This window comes from Hyla sarda, chromosome 1, assembly GCF_029499605.1.
Source record: "Hyla sarda isolate aHylSar1 chromosome 1, aHylSar1.hap1, whole genome shotgun sequence".
Taxonomy (NCBI): Eukaryota; Metazoa; Chordata; class Amphibia; order Anura; family Hylidae; genus Hyla; species Hyla sarda.
Window position 1 is genome coordinate 270123483 of NC_079189.1, and position 20356 is coordinate 270143838.

The following is a 20356-nucleotide window of genomic DNA, read 5'->3' on the forward strand; positions in this document are numbered from 1 at the left end:
CAAAAAATCCCTCAGGTGCAAGGTTACGGAACAACGGCACTTTACAGTTCAGCTTAGGCCCAAGGAGATGACCAGTGGACTTAAGGAGACTTGTGGGCTCGCTTGGACTTATAGTGCACTTGGACTCAATTATGCAATCCCACGCTGACTTTAGGTTTGACAGACGCTGACTTAGGCTTTACAGACTTGACTATGCTAACTAGACTTCTTCCCTGTATTTAGGCTTACCAGGCTTTGACTTTCACCTGAAGGGGGTTCTGTTGGTAGATGCGTGGCTGTGTGACTAGGCCTTGGTCTTCCTCAGCAACACCAGACACTCTCAGGTCTTGACTGTACTGCTCCTCAGACTAATCTGACTAGGCTAGCTCCTCCCCAGTATATAAGGGAGCAATTAAAGGGGTCCTATAGGTAACCTACAAGTAACCTTGTCACTGGCACCTTCCTTGGTTAGATAGGCTTAGTAACAACATTTAAAGGCACATTAACATGAATGTAATACATTAACTCTTTATACAACAAAAAGGGTGATGAGAGTTCTAAAGAGTGTGGGGGCCAGGGGACTGAGACGGAGTCCATCTGATAGGACCAATAGTTTACAGAAGGTCCACTTCTGTTCTGGGCCACCACAATATATCCAAACCCCAGGGCCAAAGCCCGGGGTAAAAATTCTTTTATAATCAACCCTAAAATATAACTTTTATTGGATATTAAATAAAACAACCCCAAAGTGAGAGTTAAAAACTGACATTGTGACTGACAGTATGTGCGATGCTGCACAACGGCGTTCTCAAGAGGTGTATAGTCTAATTACTGCCACTATACATCTCTTGAGAATGCCGTTGTGATGGCGAAACATGTAGAGGATGGCATGTGTCACGATTCGGCTTACAGGTAGTGGATCCTCTGTGTCAGCGAGGGATTGGCGTGGACCGTGCTGGTGGACCGGTTCTAAGAGGCTACTGGTGTTCACCAGAGCCCGCCGCAAAGCGGGATGGTCTTGCTGCGGCAGTAGCAACCAGGTCGTATCCACTAGCAACGGCTCAACCTCGCTGACTGCTGAGAAGGCGTGGGACAGAAGGACTAGGCAGAGGCAAGGTCAGACGTAGCAGAAGGTCGGGGCAGGCGGCAAGGTTCGTAGTCAAGATGGATAGCAGGAGTTCAGGTAACACAGGCTTTGGACAACACTAAACGCTTTCACTGGCACAAGGCAACAAGATCCGGCAAGGAAGTGCAGGGGAAGTGATCAGATATAGCCAGGGAGCAGGTGGAAGCCAATTAAGCTAATTGGGCCAGGCACCAATCATTGGTGCACTGGCCCTTTAAGTCTCAGAGAGCTGGCGCGCACGCGCCCTAGAGAGCGGAGCCGCGCGCGCCAGCACATGACAGGAGGGGCCCAGGACGGGTAAGTGACTTGGGATGCGATTCGCGAGCGGCCATGTCAGTGCAGCGCTCCCGGTCAGCGGGACTGACCGGGGCGCTGCAGGGAGAGAGACGCCGTGAGCGCTCCGGGGAGGAGCGGGGACCCGGAGCGCTAGGCGTAACAGTACCCCCCCCCTTAGGTCTCCCCCTTTTTTTGTCCGACAACTGCTTTACCTGGGACGAGGACACCGGGAGTGAATGGAGGGTTTCCTCAAAGGCAGGCAGTACAGCAGGAGTGGGAATGGGGAGGGAGGGCAGAGGGTGAAGCTTGGCACGGGGCAGGGTGACACAAGGACGGGGGCCATGAGGAGGCACTGAGGCTTGCCTGACGGGACTGGGAGGGGGGGAGAGGCATCTCTTGTGGCAAGCAGAGTCCCAGTTCTTGATCTCCCCGGTGGTCCAGTCAAGGTTGGGAGAATGAAGCTGGAGCCATGGCAGACCGAGGAGGACCTCAGAGGTACAGTTGGGAAGGACGAAGAACTCAATCCTTTCGTGGTGGGGTCCAATGCACATTAAGAGGGGTTTTGTGCGGTAACGCACGGTGCAATCCAATCTGACTCCGTTGACCGCGGAAATGTAGAGCGGCTTGACGAGACGGGTCACCGGGATGCAGAATTTATTCACCAAAGACTCCAAAATAAAATTCCCAGAGGCACCAGAGTCCAAGCAGGCCACGGCTGAGAGGGAGGAGTTGGCTGAAGGAGAAATCCGCACGGGCACCGTGAGACGTGGAGAAGCAGACTTTGAACCAAGAGACGCCACACCCATGTGAGCTGGGTGCGTGCGTGCGTTTCCCAGACGTGGAGGACGAATAGGGCAATCCACCAAGAAATGCTCGGTACTGGCACAGTACAGACAAAGATTTTCTTCCCTACGGCGATTCCTCTCTTCCTGGGTCAGGCGAGACCGATCCACTTGCATGGCCTCCTCGGCGGGAGGCCCAGGCGTAGACTGCAAAGGATGCTGTGGGAGAGGTGCCCAGAGATCTAAGTCTTTTTCCTGGCGGAGCTCCTGATGTCTCTCAGAAAAACGCATGTCAATGCGGGTGGCCAAATGGATAAGTTCTTGCAGGTTGGCAGGAATCTCTCGTGCGGCCAGCACATCCTTGATGCTACTGGATAGGCCTTTTTTAAAGGTCGCGCAGAGAGCCTCATTATTCCATGATAATTCGGAAGCAAGAGTACGAAATTGGATGGCGTACTCGCCCACTGAAGAATTACCCTGGACCAGGTTCAGCAGGGCAGTCTCGGCAGAAGAAGCTCGGGCTGGTTCCTCGAAGACACTCCGGACTTCAGCGAAGAAGGACTGGACTGTGGCAGGATCATTGCGGTCCCAGAGCGGTGTGGCCCAAGACAAGGCCTTTCCTGAAAGAAGGCTCACTACGAACGCCACCTTAGACCGTTCTGTAGGAAACAAGTCCGACAACATCTCCATATGCAGGGAACATTGAGACAAAAATCCACGGCAGAGTCTAGAGTCCCCATCAAATTTGTCCGGCAGGGACAAGCGGAGGCTAGGAGCGGCCACTCGCTGCGGAGGAGGTGCAGGAGCTGGCGGAGGAGATGGTTGCTGCTGTAGCAGAGACAGAAGTTGCTGTAACGTGGCGGTCAACTGCGACAGCTGCTGTCCTTGTTGGGCAATTTGCTGCGATTGCTGAGCGACCACCGTGGTGAGGTCAGCGAGACTTGGCAGCGGCACCTCAGCGGGATCCATGGCCGGATCTACTGTCACGATTCGGCTTACAGGTAGTGGATCCTCTGTGTCAGCGAGGGATTGGCGTGGACCGTGCTGGTGGACCGGTTCTAAGAGGCTACTGGTGTTCACCAGAGCCCGCCGCAAAGCGGGATGGTCTTGCTGCGGCAGTAGCAACCAGGTCGTATCCACTAGCAACGGCTCAACCTCGCTGACTGCTGAGAAGGCGTGGGACAGAAGGACTAGGCAGAGGCAAGGTCAGACGTAGCAGAAGGTCGGGGCAGGCGGCAAGGTTCGTAGTCAAGATGGATAGCAGGAGTTCAGGTAACACAGGCTTTGGACAACACTAAACCCTTTCACTGGCACAAGGCAACAAGATCCGGCAAGGAAGTGCAGGGGAAGTGATCAGATATAGCCAGGGAGCAGGTGGAAGCCAATTAAGCTAATTGGGCCAGGCACCAATCATTGGTGCACTGGCCCTTTAAGTCTCAGAGAGCTGGCGCGCGCGCGCCCGGGCCCCAGCACATGACAGGAGGGGCCCGGGACGGGTAAGTGACTTGGGATGCGATTCGCGAGCGGGCGTGTCCCGTTGTGCGAATCGCATCCCCGACGGCCATGTCAGTGCAGCGCTCCCGGTCAGCGGGACTGACCGGGGCGCTGCAGGGAGAGAGACGCCGTGAGCGCTCCGGGGAGGAGCGGGGACCCGGAGCGCTAGGCGTAACAGCATGGTGTATATGTTTTAATCAGACACATAGACAGGGGCTGTTACTGCGGTGAACTGCAGCATCGCACATACTGCTATTGCAGAGTATTGATTCTGTGCTTTGTACTGATCATTAAAGGGGTACTCCGCCCCTAGACATATCCTTTGGATAGGGGATAAGATGTCAGATTGCCGCGGTCCCGCTGCTGGGGAGCCCTGGGATCCCTGCTGCGGCACCCCGCTATCATTACAGCACAGTGCGAATTCGCCCATAGACTTGTATTGAAAGGGGCGGGCCGTGACATCACGAGGGGCGGAGCCGTGATGTAACGATGCTCCGGCCCCTGTATTGCCCGTCATTACGTGCAGAGCGAACTCGCTCTGTGCTGTAATGACAGCGCAGTGCCACAACGGGGATCGCAGGGCTCCCCAGCAGCGGGACCGCGGCGTTCTGACATCTTATCCCCTATCCTTTGGATAGGGGATAAGATGTCTAGTGGTGGAGTACCCCTTTAATAGCCCTGTCTAAATGACAGTTTTTAACTCTCACTTTGGGGTTGTTTTATTTCATATCCAATAAAAGTTATATTTTAGAGTTGATTATAAAGGGATTTTTTTACCCCGGGCTTCGGCCCTGGAGTTTGGATATATTATGGCTTTGGCCCCTAACTGCCCTATTGGGTTAAATTTCCTAGGGACACCATAATTGCGCAAATACTTTGCCTTGCCCCGGGTTCTGCCAACCCTCATGGCAACTTATCAATGAGGGCCTCTTGTTCGAGTTTTGCCTAAGGCCTCACAAAGTCTAGAGCCGCCACTGCCAGTTCCCTTCCATTGGTAACAGGTGGATCTCCACTACCTTTCACTCCTAAACCACAACATTGTGTGGCTACAATCACTCCATAGTGGAAACAGGTGGAGCCCTACACCCTTCAGTTTCATTCATAGACTAATAGCAGCATGCAGTGTGCAACTCCCTTTGAGTGCCTCCAGCTGTTCCGTATGAAACACACTTCTAAGTGCTGACAGGGGAAGGATATGGCATAATTTTTTCCCTGAACCGTTAGGGCTTTGCCTAAACTAAGGGTGCGTTCACACGTAGTAAATCAAGAGTAATTCACGCCGAAAAATTTACTGGCGGAAAAAATAATTATATTTTTGCGCAATATTCACGCGCAATTTGCACACGGAAATGGGGGAGAAAGAAATGAAGGTTTTTTCAGCCATTTCCACGCGAATTGCGTGAAAACGATGTCGGGCAGAATTTTTTTTTACCATTTGACTTCTATTGATTTCTGCTAGCGGATTCCGCTTGAAGAATGAACATGTTCATTCTTCAAGCGGAACGGAATTCAGCATCGGAATTCCTCTAGCAGAATTTCCGCAGTGTGAACAGGACAGCGGAAATAACATTGAAGTCAATGGACAGAGGAGATGTGCATTAATTTAGAGAGGAGAATTCAAGAGGAATTACTCGAGTAAATTCCTCTTGAATTACTCCGTGTCAACGCACCCTTAAGTGTTATGATAATAGCATTGCAATCACAATGAATGTTATGAAAATCTGAAAATATAATTTAATTTATTTCATTATTTTTATCAATTATTTTAACCCCTTAAGGACCAAGCCCATTTTGACCTTAAGGACCAGAGCATTTTTTTCACATCTGACCACTATCACTTTAGGCATTAATAACTCTGGGATGCTTTTACTTATGTATTTGATTCCGAGATTGTATTTTCGTGACATATTCTACTTTGTTATAGTGGTAGCTTTTTGTCGATACTTGCATCATTTCTTGGTAAAAAATTAAAAATTTCATGAAAAGTTTGAAAATTTAGCATTTTTCTAACTTTGAAGCTCTCTGTTTGTGAGGAAAATAGACATACCAAATAAATTATATATTGATTCACATATATAATATGTCTAATATGTTTGCATCATAAAGTTGCATGTTTTTACTTTTGGAAGACATCAGAGGGCTTCAAAGTTCAGCAGCAATTTTCAAATTTTTCACAGAATTTTCAAAATCTGAATTTTTCAGGGACCAGTTCAGTTTTGAAGTAGATTTGAGGGGCCTTCATATTAGAAATACCCCATAAATGACCGCATTATAAAAAACTCAAAGTATACAAAATTATATTCAGAATGTTTGTTTACCCTTTAGGTGTTTCACAGGAATAGCAGCAAAGTGAAGGAGAAAATTCTAAATCTCCATTTTTTACACTACCATAGTAACATAGTTCGTAAGGTTAAAAAAAGACCAGAGTCCATCTAGTTCAACCTATATCCCTAATGAGTCCCTACTGAGTTCTTGTAGACCCAGTTTTTGAATTTTTACAAGGGGTAAAAGGAGAAAATGCCCCCCAAAATGTGTAACCCAATTTCTCTCGGGTAGGAAATACCTCATATGTGAACATAAAGTGCTCTATGGGTGCACTATAAGGCTCAGAAGCGAAGTAGCGACTATGGGATTTTGGAGAGTGAATTTTGCTGAAATGATTTTTAGGAGGCATGTCGCATTTTAGGAAGCCCCTATGGTTCCATAACAGGAAGAAAAGAAAAAAAACACATGGCATACTATTTCGGAAACTGCACCCCTCAAGGCACGCAACAAGGGGTACAGCGAGCCTTAAAGGGGTAGTCCTATCCTAAGGATTACAGTTTTACAGTCTCCTGTACGGGACCCCAACAGCCCTCGGGAAGGGTGCGTGTTGACCACCGCATGAAGCGGCGACTGACACGCCCCCTCAACACATCGCTGCCTTCGGCAATCTCCGGCTCTGCTATAGAGATGTATTGAGGGGGCGTGTTGGCCGCCGCTTCGTGCGGTGGTCAACATGCGCTATCTGGCCAGCGAGCCGGAGCCCCGTACAGAGAGATCAGGGGGTGCCCCAGCGGTCGGACCCCCCGCAACCTGAATCTTATCCCCTATCCTTAGCATAGGGGATACGTTTTTCACCACTGGACTACCCCTTTAACACTCCACAGGTGTTAAAGTCTGATGTGTAAATGAAATTTTTTTTTGTTTCACTAAAATGCATTTTCCCCCCCAAATTTACCATTTTTACAAGAGCTAGTAGGAGAAAATGACCCTCAAAATTTGTAACTTCATATCTTCTGAGTATGGAAACACCCCATATGTGGTCGTCAAGTTCTCTGCTGGCGCACTACAATGCTCAGAAGAGAAGGAGCCACATTTGGCTTTTTGAAAGCAAATTTTGCTGAAATGTTTTTTGGGGGGCATGTCGCATTTATGTTCCATAACAGCAAAAATAAAAAAACACATGGCATACTATTTTGGAAACTACACCCCTCAAGGCATGTGACAAGGGATACAGTGAGCCTTAACCCATAGGTGTTTGACGACTTTTTGTTAACCCCTTAAGGACCCAGGGCATATGGATACGCCCTGGGTTTTTGATCGTTAAGGACCCAGGGCGCATCTTAATGCCTGTGGGAATTCTGGTCCCCGCTGGGCGTGGACTGGACCGGGATTACTGCTGATACCTATCAGCAGGCATCCCGTGCAAATCCCCATGTCGGCAATTGCCGCAAATCGCCAGCCAATTCAGACTGGCGATTTGCAGGGATTCTGCGTCAATGGGGTCTCTGGTGACCCGGAAAAAAGGGAGAATGGGGCTGTCCAAGACAGCCCCATTCACCCTTACCCAGCAGGACTGAGGTGGCACAGATGCCACCTCACAATCACATGATTGATGGGTTGGAACGACTGATCAATCACTGTCCTGCTGGGCGGAGATCGGCGCCGGCGAGGGTCTCCTACCTTTCCCTGGTCCGGCGGGGGTCCCTTTAAGAGCGGCGGTGGTTGCGGTGGCAGCAGCGGCGATGATCTCGGCGGTGCAGGCGGCAGGATACAGCAGGTGGTGAGGCCTGTTCACCTCCTTTTGTTGCTTAGAAACAACTCTCAGCATTCACAGCCAAAGGGCATGCTGGGAGTTGTAGTTTTGCAACAGCTGGAGTTCCAACTACAACTTCCAGCATGCCCTTTGGTAGTCTGTGCATGCTGGGGGTTGTAGTTATGCAACAGCTGGAGGCACATTTTTTCTATGAAAAAGTGTGCAACCAGCTGTTGCATAACTACAACTCCCAACATGCACAGACTACCAAAGGGCATGCTGAGAGTTGTAACTGTGTGCCACCAGCTGTTGCAAAACTATAACTCTCAGCATGTCCTTCGACTGTCAATGCATGCTGAGTGTTGCAGTTTAGAAACAGCTGGAGACACATTGGTTGTGAAACAGAGTTTGTGTTTCGCAACCAGTGTGCCTCCAGCTGTGTCAAGAATACAACTCCCAGCATGCATTGAGAGACTGTACATGCTGGGAGTTCTAGATTTGCAACAGCTGGAGGCACACTGCAAAACACTGAGTTAAGTAAAACTCTCTGTGTTGCGCAACCAATGTGCCTCCAGCTGTTGCATAACTACAACTCCCAGCATGTATGGTCTGTTTTCTGCTGCAAGTTTGAGATGCAGCAAATTATCCGCCGCAGCTCAAACTACCCGTGAGAAACTCACTGTTAACCCGCCTGTGTGAATGTAACCTTAAAAATCTACACTACACTAAAAAAAACACATATACATATACCCCTAAACAGCCGCCCCCCCCCAATAAAATTTAAAAAAATGTCTTGTACGGCACTGTTTCCAAAACGGAGTCTCCAGCTGTTGAAAGACAACAACTCCCAGTATTGCTGAACAGCCACCGATTGTCAAGGCATGCTGGGAGTTTTGCAACAGCTGGATACACCCTGTTTGGGAAACACTGCCGTAGGGTATTTTGGTGGCGGATGCAAATCCCCAAAATAGACCTCAAATGCGCATGGTGCTTGCTCTTGCTTTGGAGCCCTGTCGTATTTCAAGGAAATAGTTTAGGGCCACATACGGTATTTCCGTACTCGGGAGAAATTGTGTTACAAATTTTGGGGGTCTTTTTCTCCTTTTACCCCTTATGAAAAGGTAAAGTTGGGGTCTACACCAGCATGTTAGTGTAAAATGTTTTTATGTTAAATAACATGCTGGTGTTGCCCCATACTTTTTACTTTCACAAGCGGTAATAGGAAAAAAAGATCCCCAAAATTAGCAACGCAATTTTTCCTGAGTACGGAAATACCCCATATGTGGGTGTAAAGTGCTCTGCGGATGCACAACAAGGCTCAGGAGTGAGAGCGCACTATGTAAATTTGAGGCCTAAATTGGTGATTTGCACAGGGGTGGCTGATTTTACAGTGGTTCTGACATAAACGCAAAACAATAAATACCCACATGTGACCCCATTTTGGAAACTACACCCCTCACGGAATGTAACAAAGGGTATAGTGAGCCTTAACACCCCACAGGTGTTTGACAAATTTTCGTTAAAGTTGGATGTGAAAATGAAAAATAAAAATTTTCACTAAAATGCTGGTGTTACCCTAAATTTTTCATTTTCACAAGGGAGATTAGGAAAAAAGCCCCCCAAAATTTGTAACCCCATTTCTTCTCAGTAAGAACATACCCCATATGTGGATGTAAAGTGCTCTGCGGGCGAACTACAATGCTCAGAAGAGAAGGCGCACCATTGGGATTTTGGAGAGAGCATGCATCCGAAATTGAAGGCCATGTGTGTTTACAAAGCCTCCATAGTGCTAGAACAGTGCCCCCCAAATGTGACCCCATTTTGGAAACTACACCCCTCATAGAATTTAATAAGGGGTACAGTGAGCCTTTACACCCCACAGGTGTCTGACAGATTTTTGGAACAGTGGTCCGTGAAAATGAAAAATAAAATTTTTAATTTGCACAGCCCACTGTTCCAAAGATCTGTCAAACGCCAGTGTGGTGTAAATGCTCACTGCACCCCTTATTAAATTCTGTGGGGGGGTTTTGCTTCCAAAATGGGGTCACATGTGGGGGGGGGGTGGTCCACTGTTCTGGACCCACGGGGGGCTTTGTAAACGCACATGGCCCCCGACTTCTATTCCAATCAAATTCTCTCTCCAAAAGTTCAATGGCGCTCCTTCTCTTCTAGCATTGTAGTTCCCCCGCAGAGCACTTTACATCCACATATGGGGTATTTCCATACTCAGAAGAAATGGGGTTACAAATTTTGGGAGTCTTTTTACCTATAACCCCTTGTGAAAATGAAAGATTTGGGGTAACACCAGCATTTTAGTGGAAAAAAATCTAATTTTTCATTTTCTTTGCCAACTTTAGCGGAAATTTGTCAAACATCTGTGGGGTTTTAAGGCTCACTATACCCCTTGTTACGTTCCTTGAGGGGTGTAGTTTCCAAAATAGTATGCCATGTGGGTTTTTGTTTGCTGTTCTTGCACCATAGGGGCTTCCTAAATGCAACATGCCCCCCAAAAACCATTTCAGCTAAATTTGCTTTCCAAATGCCAAATGTGGCTCCCTCTCTTCTGAGCATTGTAGTGTGCCAACAGAGCACTTGACGTCCACACATGAGGTATTTCCATACTCAGAAGAGATGGGGTTACAAATTTTGTGGGGCATTTTCTTCTATTACCACTTGTAAAAATTTCAAATTTGGGGGAAAACTAGCATTTTAGTGAAATTTTTTTTATTAAATAATAATTTTAACAAAAAGTCGTCAAACACCTGTACGGTGTTAAGGCTCACTATACCCCTTGTAACGTTCCTTGAGGGGTGCAGTTTCCAAAATAGTATGCCATGTGGAGGGAGGGGAGAGTTGCTGTTCTGGCACCATAGGGGCTTCTTAAATGTGACATGCCCCCCAAAAACCATTTCAGAAAAACTCACTTTCCAAAGTCCCACTGTCGCTCCTCACCTTCTGAGCCCTCTAGTGCACCCACAGAGCACTTGACATACACATATGAGGTATTTCCTTACTCGACAGAAATTGGGTTACAAATTTTAGCAAGATTTCTCTCCTTTTACCCATTGTAAAAATTCAAAAACTGGGTCTACAAGAACATGCCAGTGTAAAAAATGAAGATTTAGAATTTTCTCCTTCAATTTGCTGCTATTCCTGTGAAACACCTAAAGGGTTAAACTTTTTGAATGTCATTTTGAATACTTTGAGGGGTGAAGTTTTTATAATGGAGTCATTTATGGGGTATTTATAATAAGAAGGCCCTTCAAATCCATTTCAAAACTGAACTGGTCCCTGATAAGATGTCTGATTGCGGGGGTCCCGCTGCTGGGGACCCCTGCGATCTCTCCTGCAGCCCCACCCCCGAATCATCAGCTCTCTGGAGCTAGATTTGCTCCGTGGCTGATGACTCACGATACAGGGACTGGCGGTTCGTGACGTCATGGCTCCGCCCCCTCATGATGTCACGTCCCGCCCCCTTAATGCAAGTCTTTGGGAGGGGGCATAACTGTTGCCACCCCCCTCCCATAGACTTGCATTAAGGGGGTGGGGTGTGATGTAATGAGGGGGCAGAGCCATGACATCACAAACCGCCGGCCCCTGTCATCAGCAACTGAGCAAACTTAGCTTTGGAGAGCTGATGACTCTGGGTGCTGCAGGAGAGATCGAGGGGGTTCCCAGCAGCGGGACCCCTGCGATCAGACATCTTATACGCTATCCTTGGATAGGGGATAAGATATCTAGGGGTGGAGTACCCCTTTAACCCCTTAAGGACTGAGGATGTATCTATACGCCCGTGGGAATTTAGGTCCCCGCTGAATTTGCGCCGATTCCCGGTCATTACGGGTCTATGGTGACCCGGAGACCCAAATATAAGGGGCATCGCGGTTGTCCAAGACACCCACGATCCCCCTGAAGGGATAGGAGTGAGGTGGCAGGGGTGCCACCCCTCCTATCCCTGCTATTGGTCTTCAAGGAGCGACGACGAATAGCAGATCGGGGCGGGGGGGGGGGGGGGATTAACCTTCGGTTTCCCCGTTCTGCCCACCCACAATAGGTGGGGAAGTACGGGGAAACCATCAGAGGACCGGCGGCAGAAGATCCACTTACCCATCCGGAGGCTGCGGGCGTCGGTGATCGGCGGGCGGCGATGTCGTGCGGCTGGCTTACTGGTTCCTACGGAAGCCAGTGAGTTGCCTAGCAACATCTGAAGGTCTACAGTCTGCAAAAGTACAACTCCCAGCATGCACGCACGGTCTGTCAGTGCATGCTGGGAGTTGTAGTTTTGAAACAGCTGGAGGTTTGCCCCCCCCCCCATTTAAATTCACACGGGCGAGTTTACAGTGAGTTTTCTGCTTCAAGTTTGGGCTGAGGCAAATTTTTTGCCGCAGCGCAAACTCCTAGCGGGAAACTCACCATAACCTGCCAGTGCGAATGTACCCTAAGAACACTACACTAACACATAATAAAGTGTAAAACACTACATATACACTACCTTACACTGTCCCCCTCAATAAAAATGAAAAACAGAGCCTTCAGCTGTTGCAAAACAACAACTCCCAGCATTTCCAGACAGCCACTGACTTTCCAGGCATGCTGGGAGTTTAGCAACAGCTGGAGGCACCCTGTTTGGGAAACACTGCCGTAGAATACCTCTATGCCCACCCCTATGCAAATCCCTAATTTAGGCCTCAAATAGGCATGGCGCTCTCTCACTTCGGAGCACTGTCATATTTCAAGGCAACAGTTTAGGGCCACATATGGGGTATTTCCGTAATCGGAAGAAATTGTCTAACAATTTTTGCGGGCTTTTTCTCCTTTTACCCCCTATGAAAAGGTAAAGTTGGGGTATACTCCAGCATGTTGTTGTAAAAAAAAATTAATTTTTTACACTAAGATGCTGTGTTGACCCATACTTTTTATTTTCACAAAAGGTAAAAGGAAAAAAGACCCCCAAAATAAAGAGTACAAAAATACCCCATATGTGGGAGTAAAATGCTCTGCAAGCGCACAACATGGCTCAGGAGTGAGCACGCTATGTACATTTAAGGGGATTTGCACGGGGGTGGCTGATCGTTACAGCGGTTCTGACATAAACACAAAAAAACACCTACATGTGACCCCATTTTGGAAATGAAACCCCTAATGGAACATAACAAATGGTAAAGTGAGCCTTAACACCCTACAGGTGTTTGAAGAATTTTCGTTGAAAATGAAAAAATTTTATTTTTTCACAAAAATGCTGGTGTTATCCCAAATTTTTCAAGGTGTAATAGGAAAAAAGCCCCCCAAAATTTGTAACTCCATTTCTTCTGAGTATATAAATACCCAATATGTGGATGTAAAGTGCTCTGCGGGTGAACTACAATGCTCAGAAGAGAAGGAGCGCCATTGGGATTTTGTAGAAAGAATTTTGCTGGAATTTAAGGCCATGTGCGTTTACAAAGCCCTCATGGTGCCAGAACAGTGGACTCTCCCACATGTGACCCCATTTTGGAAACTACATCCCTCACGTAATGTAATAAGGGGTACAGTGAACATTTACACCCCACTGGCGTTTGACATATTTTGTGAACATTCGTCCGTGAAAATGAAAAATTTTATTTTTCATTTGCACAGCTGACTGTTTCAAAAGTCTGTCAAACAGCAGTGGGGTATAAATGCTCACTGCACCCCTTATTACATTCCGTTAGGGGTTTAGTTTCCGAAATGGGGTCACATGTGGGGGGGGTCCACTGTTCTGGCACCATGGGGAGCTTTGGAAACTCACATGGCACCTGACTTCCATTCCAAACAAATTATTTTTCCAAAAGCTCAAACGCGCTTCTCCTCTTCTGAGCATTGTAGTGCACCAGGAGAGCACTTGACATCCACACATGGGGTAATTCCATACACAGAAGAAATGGGGTTACAAATTTTGGGGGGCATTTTCTCCTATAACCTCTTGTAAAAATAGTACATTTGGGGACAAAAAATGCATTTTTGTGAAAAAAAAATTTTTTTCATTTACAAATCCGATTTTAACAAAAAGTCGTCAAACACCTGTGGGGTGTTAAAGCTCACTGTACCCCTTGTTATGTTCCTTGAGGGGAGTAGTTTCCAAAATCGTATGCCATGTGGGGTTTTTTTTTTTGCTCACCTGGCACCATAGGGGCTTCCTAAATGGGACATGTCCCCCAAAAACCATTTCAGCTAAATTTGCTTTCCAAAAGCCAAATGTGACTCCTTCTCTTTGGAGCATTGTACTGCGTCCGCAGTGCACTTGAAGTCCACACATGGGGTATTACCATACTCAGAAGAGATGGGGTTACAAATTTTGGGAGGCATTTTTTCCTTTTACCCCTTGTAAAAATTAAAAAACTTGGTCTACAGGAACATGTTAGTGTAAAAAAATTGAGATTTAGAATTTTCTCCTTCACTTTGCTGCTATTCCTGTGAAATACCTAAAGAGTTAACAAACATTCTGAATGTCATTTTGTACACTTTGAGGGGTGCAGTTTTTATAATGGGGTAATTTATGGGGTATTTCTAATATGAAGACCCCTCAAATACACTTAAACAGAACTGTTCCTTGAAAAATTCCGATTTTGAAAATTTTTTGAAAAATAGGAAAATTGCTGCTGAACTTTGAAGCCCTCTGATGTCTTCCAAAAGTAAAAATATCTCAACTTTATGATGCAAACATAAAGTAGACATTTTGTAAATGTGAATCAATATATAATGTATTTGGTATGTCTATTTTCCTCACAAGCAGAGAGCTTCAAAGTTAGAAAAATACTAAATTTTTTTATTTTTCATAAAATTTTGCTATTTTTCACCAAGAAATGATGCAAGTATTGACAAAAATTTACCACTAACATAAAGTAGAATATGTCACGAAAAAACAATCTCCGAATCAAATACATAAGTAAAAGAATCCCAGAGTTATTAACCCTTAAAGTGACAGTGGCCAGATTTGCAAAAAATGCTCTGGTCCTTAAGGCCAAAATGACCTCGGTCCTTAAGGGGTTAATGCTTAAAGTGACAGTGGTCAGATGTGTAAAAAATGGCTGGGTCCTTAAGGTGAAAATGGGCTGGGTCCTTAAGGGGTTAAGGTGAAAATGGGCTGGGTCCTTAAGGGGTTAAGGTGAAAATGGGCTGGGTCCTTAAGGGGTTAAAGTCAGATGTTTAAATGAAATCTTTTTATTTTTTTCTTCACTAAAATGCATTTATTTTTCCCTAAACTTACCATTTTTACAACAGGTTATAGGTGAAAATGTCCCCCAAAATGTTTAACTCCATTTCTTCTGAGTATGGAAATACCCCATGTGTGGATGCATAGTACTCTGCAGGCAAACTACAATGCTCAGAAGAGAAGGAGCACCATTGAGCTTTTTTGAGAGATAATTTGTTTGGTGTGGAAGTCTGGGGCCACGTGCGTTTACAAAGCCCCCATGGTGCCAGAACAGTGGACCCCCCCCCACACACACACACACACACATGTGACCCCATTTTTTAAACTGAAACTACACCCCTCACAGAATGTAATAAGGGGGTGCAGTGAGCATTTACACCTCACTGGCGTTTAACAAACTTTTCGAACTGTGGGCTGTGCAAATGAAAAAATGTAAATATGCATTTTCACGCACCACTCTTCCAAAAATCTGTCAGTCACCAGTGAGGTGTAAATGCCCACTGCACCCCTTATAAAATTCTGTGAGGGGTGTAGTTTCCAAAATGGGGTCACATGTGTTTAAGGGGGGGTCACCGTTCTGGCACCATGGGAGCTTTGTAAACGCACATGGCCTTCAATTCCAGTCAAATTCCTTCTCCAAAAGCGCAATGGCACTCCTTCTCTTCTGAGCCATGAAGTGCTTCCGCAGAGCATATGGGGTACAAATTATATGCATATGGGGTTACAAATTATGTTTTTTTTTTCCTATTACCCCTTGTGAAAATGAAAAATGTGGGATAACACCAGCATTTTAGTGAAAAAAAAATATATAGTTTCCAAAATTGGGTCACATGTGGGTGTTTTTTTGTGTTTATGTCAGAACCGCTGTTACGATCAGCCACCCCTGTACAAATCACCTCATTGAACACGGCGCTCTCCCTCCTGAGCCTTGTTGTTCTCCCGCAGAGCATTTTACGTCCACATATAGGGTATTTCCATACTCAGGAGAAATTGTGTTACAAATATTGGGGGTCTTTTTTTCCTTTTACCTCTTGTGCAAATGAAAAGTGTGGGGTCAACACCGCAAGTTAGTATAAAAAATTTAACTTTTTAAAATAACATGCTGGAATAGACCCCAACTTTACCTTTCATAAGTGGTAAAGGGAGAAAAAGCCCCCCAAAATTTGTTAGGCAATTTCTCCCAAGTATGGAAATACCCCATATGTGGTCTTAATTAGGGATTTGCATAGAGATGGACATAGGGGTATTCCTAAACAGGGTGCCTCCAGCTGTTGCAAAACTCCCAGCATGCCTGGACAGTCAATGGCTGTCCGGCAATACTGGAAGTTGTTGTTTTGCAATAGCTGGAGGCTCTGTTTTGGAAACAGTGCTGTACCAGACGTTTTTCATTTGTATTGTAAGGGTGTATGTATAAGTAGTGTTTTTTTTTTACTTTTTTAGTTTGTGGTAGTGTAGTGTAGTGGTTTTAGAATACATTCACATGGGGGGGGGGGGTTCGTAGCAAGTTTCATGGTGGGAGTTTTAGCTGCAGCGGAAAATTTGCTGCATCTCAATACAGTGAGAAACTTTCTGTAAACCCCCGCCCATGTGAATGTACCCTGTTGCAAAACTACAACGTTGCAAAATTACAACTCTCAGCATGCAGTGACAGCAGAAGGGCATGCTGGGACTTGTAGTTATGCAACAGCTGGAGGCACACTGGTTGCTACTTAACTCAGTGTTTCCCAACCCGTGTGCCTCCAGCTGTTGCAAAACTACAACTCCCAGCATGCATGGTCTGTTCAGTGCATGCTGGGAGTTTCGCAACAGCTGGAGGCACATGGGTTGGGAAACACTGAGTTAGGAAACAGACAATGTTTCCCAACCAGTGTGCCTCCAGTTGTTACAAAACTAAAACTCCCAGCATGCCCATTCAGCCGAAGGGCATGCTGGAGTTGTAGTTTTGCAACAACTGGAGGAGAACCGTTTGGAGACCACTGTGTAGTGGTGTCCAAACTGTAGCCCTCCAGATGTGGCAAAACTTCAACTCCAAGCATGCCCAGGCATGCTGGGAGTTGTAGTTCAGCAACATCTGAAGGGCCAGATTTTACAGAACCACAACTCCCAGCATGCCTGCACTGTCAGGGTGTGGTGAGAGTTGTAGTTTTGCAACATATGGAAGAGCAAACATTGGAGATCAATGCACACTGGTCTCCAAACTGTGGCCCTCCAGATGTTGCAAAACTACAACTCCCAGCATGCCCAGACAGCCAAAAGCTGTCTGGTCATGCTGGGAGTTGTAGTTTTGAAACTCCTAGAAGCAGCAGTGAAGATCACTTTACAGCGATCCTCACTGATGCCACCGCCGCTATCTCCTCCCCTTGCCTGCCACGGGTCCCCGCTGCCTGCACAGGTCCTCAGGTATGTGCCGCCGGTCCCCCACCACCACCACCACCACCACATTGGCCCCTGCAGCTCACGGGGTCATCTTCCCCCGCTCTGCCCGGATTTCTAGGAGGGAATCTGAACTTTCTCCCAGTCAGCTGAGACACTGTGATTGGTCCACAGTGATTGGTGATTGGACCAATCAGAGTGATCGCTGACCAGTACCATTCACAGATGGTCCTGGGGGGGCTTGCAAAAGTTGTCTCCCGCTGGTAACATCGGGGCTTCTGCCTGTTAACCAGTGTGATGCCGCGCATCGCCGGGTTAACTGAACGACTTATATAAACGTCAGGATGCGCAAACTAGCTGCATAACCGGATGTTTATATAAGTCATTCTGCAGGAAGGGGTTAATGCATTTATGTTTATATATCATTTTTATGAATATTGTATACAAACTAATGTCTGGTTTTTATTGTGTTATTAATGTCTGTATGGACCCTGACCCGGTGACCTGGCAGTAGTCTATAAGAGACTTTTTTATCTGCCATGAATTGTCTTTGTATCACACACTGCCTGACGAAGAACTCTACTCGAGTTCGAAACTTTTAAGTTGCACTCTCGTTCTAATAAATATCTTTAAACCAATTTTTGGCATCTAGCTTTTACTATTTGGGAGAGGCGCCCGTCCACACGTCCCTATTTTCTTTTGCATTGCTGATGAACACTTTTGGGTCACAGTGCAAACTATTTTACTTACCTTAGGTGTGATGCAGAATGATTCTCTAAATATAATCCAGGGGTTGTTTGTAGTCCATAAGGACACATAAAAGCTGTATAAACACTGTGTTGTCTGATTTTGTCTTACTTCCTTCGTTACTTTCTGTAGCCATCCATCCTTTCATCTTGCTAACATTGATAAGTTAGGTTAGCAAGAAGTACAGAGGTACAGTTTCTAATATTTAGTTTAAAGGGGTTCTCCGGCTGCCAGCATGGAAAAAACAAAACACTCTACTTACTTCCTGCCACTCCTCTGGTGCCTCTGGTTTTTGGCTTTCCTTGCCTTTGCTTTGATCCTCTTTGAGTTGCCAAGGGTTGACGCATCAAACTGCAGCTCAGCTTATCACTGGCCATAGCGTGATGTGATGTGAAGTGTGATGTATTAAGCCCCAGCACCAGTCTTCTTGTCCTAATATGTCATACTGCTGCACAGCCAATCACTGGCAAAGGCAGGACAGCGTTGCAGCCAGCGATTTGCTGAGCTGCAGTCTGACACATCAACTCAAAAAACCTGTAAAATGATCACAGTGAAGGTATCAGGGTAGCAACGGGAGGTGAATATTTGTATTTGTTTGTTTTGTTTTTTAATGCCAGCAGCCTGGGCAGGATTTTGGGAAGAATAGTTTACAGCCGGAATGCCCCTTTAATGCTAAAATAATTTGTAAACTAACTTTAAAGCAACATTCTCTGTAACTTCATCATAGAACAGAGAATTTAAAGCAAAATTCCATGCTCAAGACTAAAGCAATGTGGGAAAGAGAAGAAAAACGAGAAATAAGGAAATATAAATATACTGTTCTCAGAATCAGATTTCCAGATGACTATATACTACAAGGTGAGATAATGCATATGCTGGTTAGTCAGTTTTTGCAGAAAAACCAACCATTTGCAACATTATTACACGAACGCATTAAACTTAGTGTGGATTGACACCTGTGTCCTTATTTCCATTTTGCTGCTTCGTCATTGAAGCAGAAAAATGAAAAAAATAGCGTGACTGGGTCACTTTCATGGCAGACACAAACAGCATCTGACAGATCCCATTAACTTTAAAGGTGTTAGTAATCATAAAGGTTTCTTAATTTATAATCGCACCCAGGCTGAGTACATAAAAAAGCCTATACTTACGTCCATTGCTCCCCTGCAGCCTCTTTAGCTTGGCACCCAGTCTCTGGTGAACTTTGCTTCCTAGAGCTGCAGAGGGCACGTCACATTGCTGCCCAGCCAATTACTGACTGAGGCAGGATAATGCTGCAGTGATTGGTTGAGCAGCTATGTGATGTCCTCATTTTTATGTTATAACACAGCCTGGGCATATTTATCAAAAAAAGAAAAAAAAAATTAAAAGTTTATGCTGGATAATCCATTTAAAGGGGTTCTCTGGTGCTTACACATCTTATCCCCTATCCAAAGGATAGGGGATAAGATGCATGATCGCGGTAGTCCCGCCGCTGTGGACCCCAGTGATCTTGCACGCGGCACCCCCTCTGTAATCAGTCCCCGGAGCGTGTTCGCTCCGGGTCTGATTACAGGGGACCACCAGGCCGGCGGCGTGTGACGTCACGCCTCCGCCCCCGTGTGACGTCACGCTCTGCCCCTCAATGCAAGCCTACGAGAGGGGGCGTGATTGCTGTCACGCCCCCTCCTGTAGGCTTGCATTGAGGGGCGGAGCGTGACGTCACACGGGGGCGGAGGCGTGACGTCACACACTGCCGGCTCGGTGGTCGCCGGTAATCAGACCCGGAGCGAACATGCTCCAGGGACTGATTACAAATGGGGTGCCACATGCAAGATCATGGGGGTCCCCAGCGGCAGGACTCCCGCAATCAGGCATCTTATCCCCTATCCTTTGGATAGGGGAAAAGATGTGTAAGCACCGGAGAACCCCTTTAATGTTTTTTTTTTAGATTTCCACACTTTGGAGGAAGTTTTCTAAGAGGTCCAGTGGAAGCATTCAATGAAGGCGTGAACAAAGCCTTAGCATTTCATTGATGAAAAGCATCATGTGAAGACAATACAGTGGTCCCTTAAGTTACAGTATTAATCAGTTCCAGGAATACCATTGTATGTTGAAGCTAGGGAAGTCCCAATACCGATACTAGTGTCGGTATTGGGGCCAATACCAGGCATTTGCATGGTATTAGGGACACCTGCTGCCATGCGACCATCCTCAGTCAGATGCCTCGTTCTCTCGAGAGCTGTGTGTTGCCTCATAACTTTGAAAAAGCTGGCTCAGCTGGAGAAACGTTAGGAGAGGAGGGAGAAATAAGTTTTTAGCGCAACTCTGTGTCTTTGTCCCACAACAAATGGTCTGCTAGTTATACTAGTCTGTAGACGGTATAATACATACCCAGCAGTCCATTCAGT

The 20356-nt window shown here is 46.4% G+C and overlaps 1 protein-coding gene across 3 annotated transcripts in view; it reads left to right on the forward strand.

The window, feature by feature from the left end:
* Window positions 1–20356, forward strand: part of UBXN6 (UBX domain protein 6) — a 237788-nt gene that overhangs the window by 157440 nt on the left and 59992 nt on the right. For all 3 annotated transcript variants that reach the window (XM_056572270.1, XM_056572262.1, XM_056572279.1), the window contains exon 9: window positions 18694–18824. In XM_056572270.1, the coding sequence (XP_056428245.1) occupies window positions 18694–18824 (131 nt within the window). The remainder of the gene's footprint in view (window positions 1–18693; window positions 18825–20356) is intronic.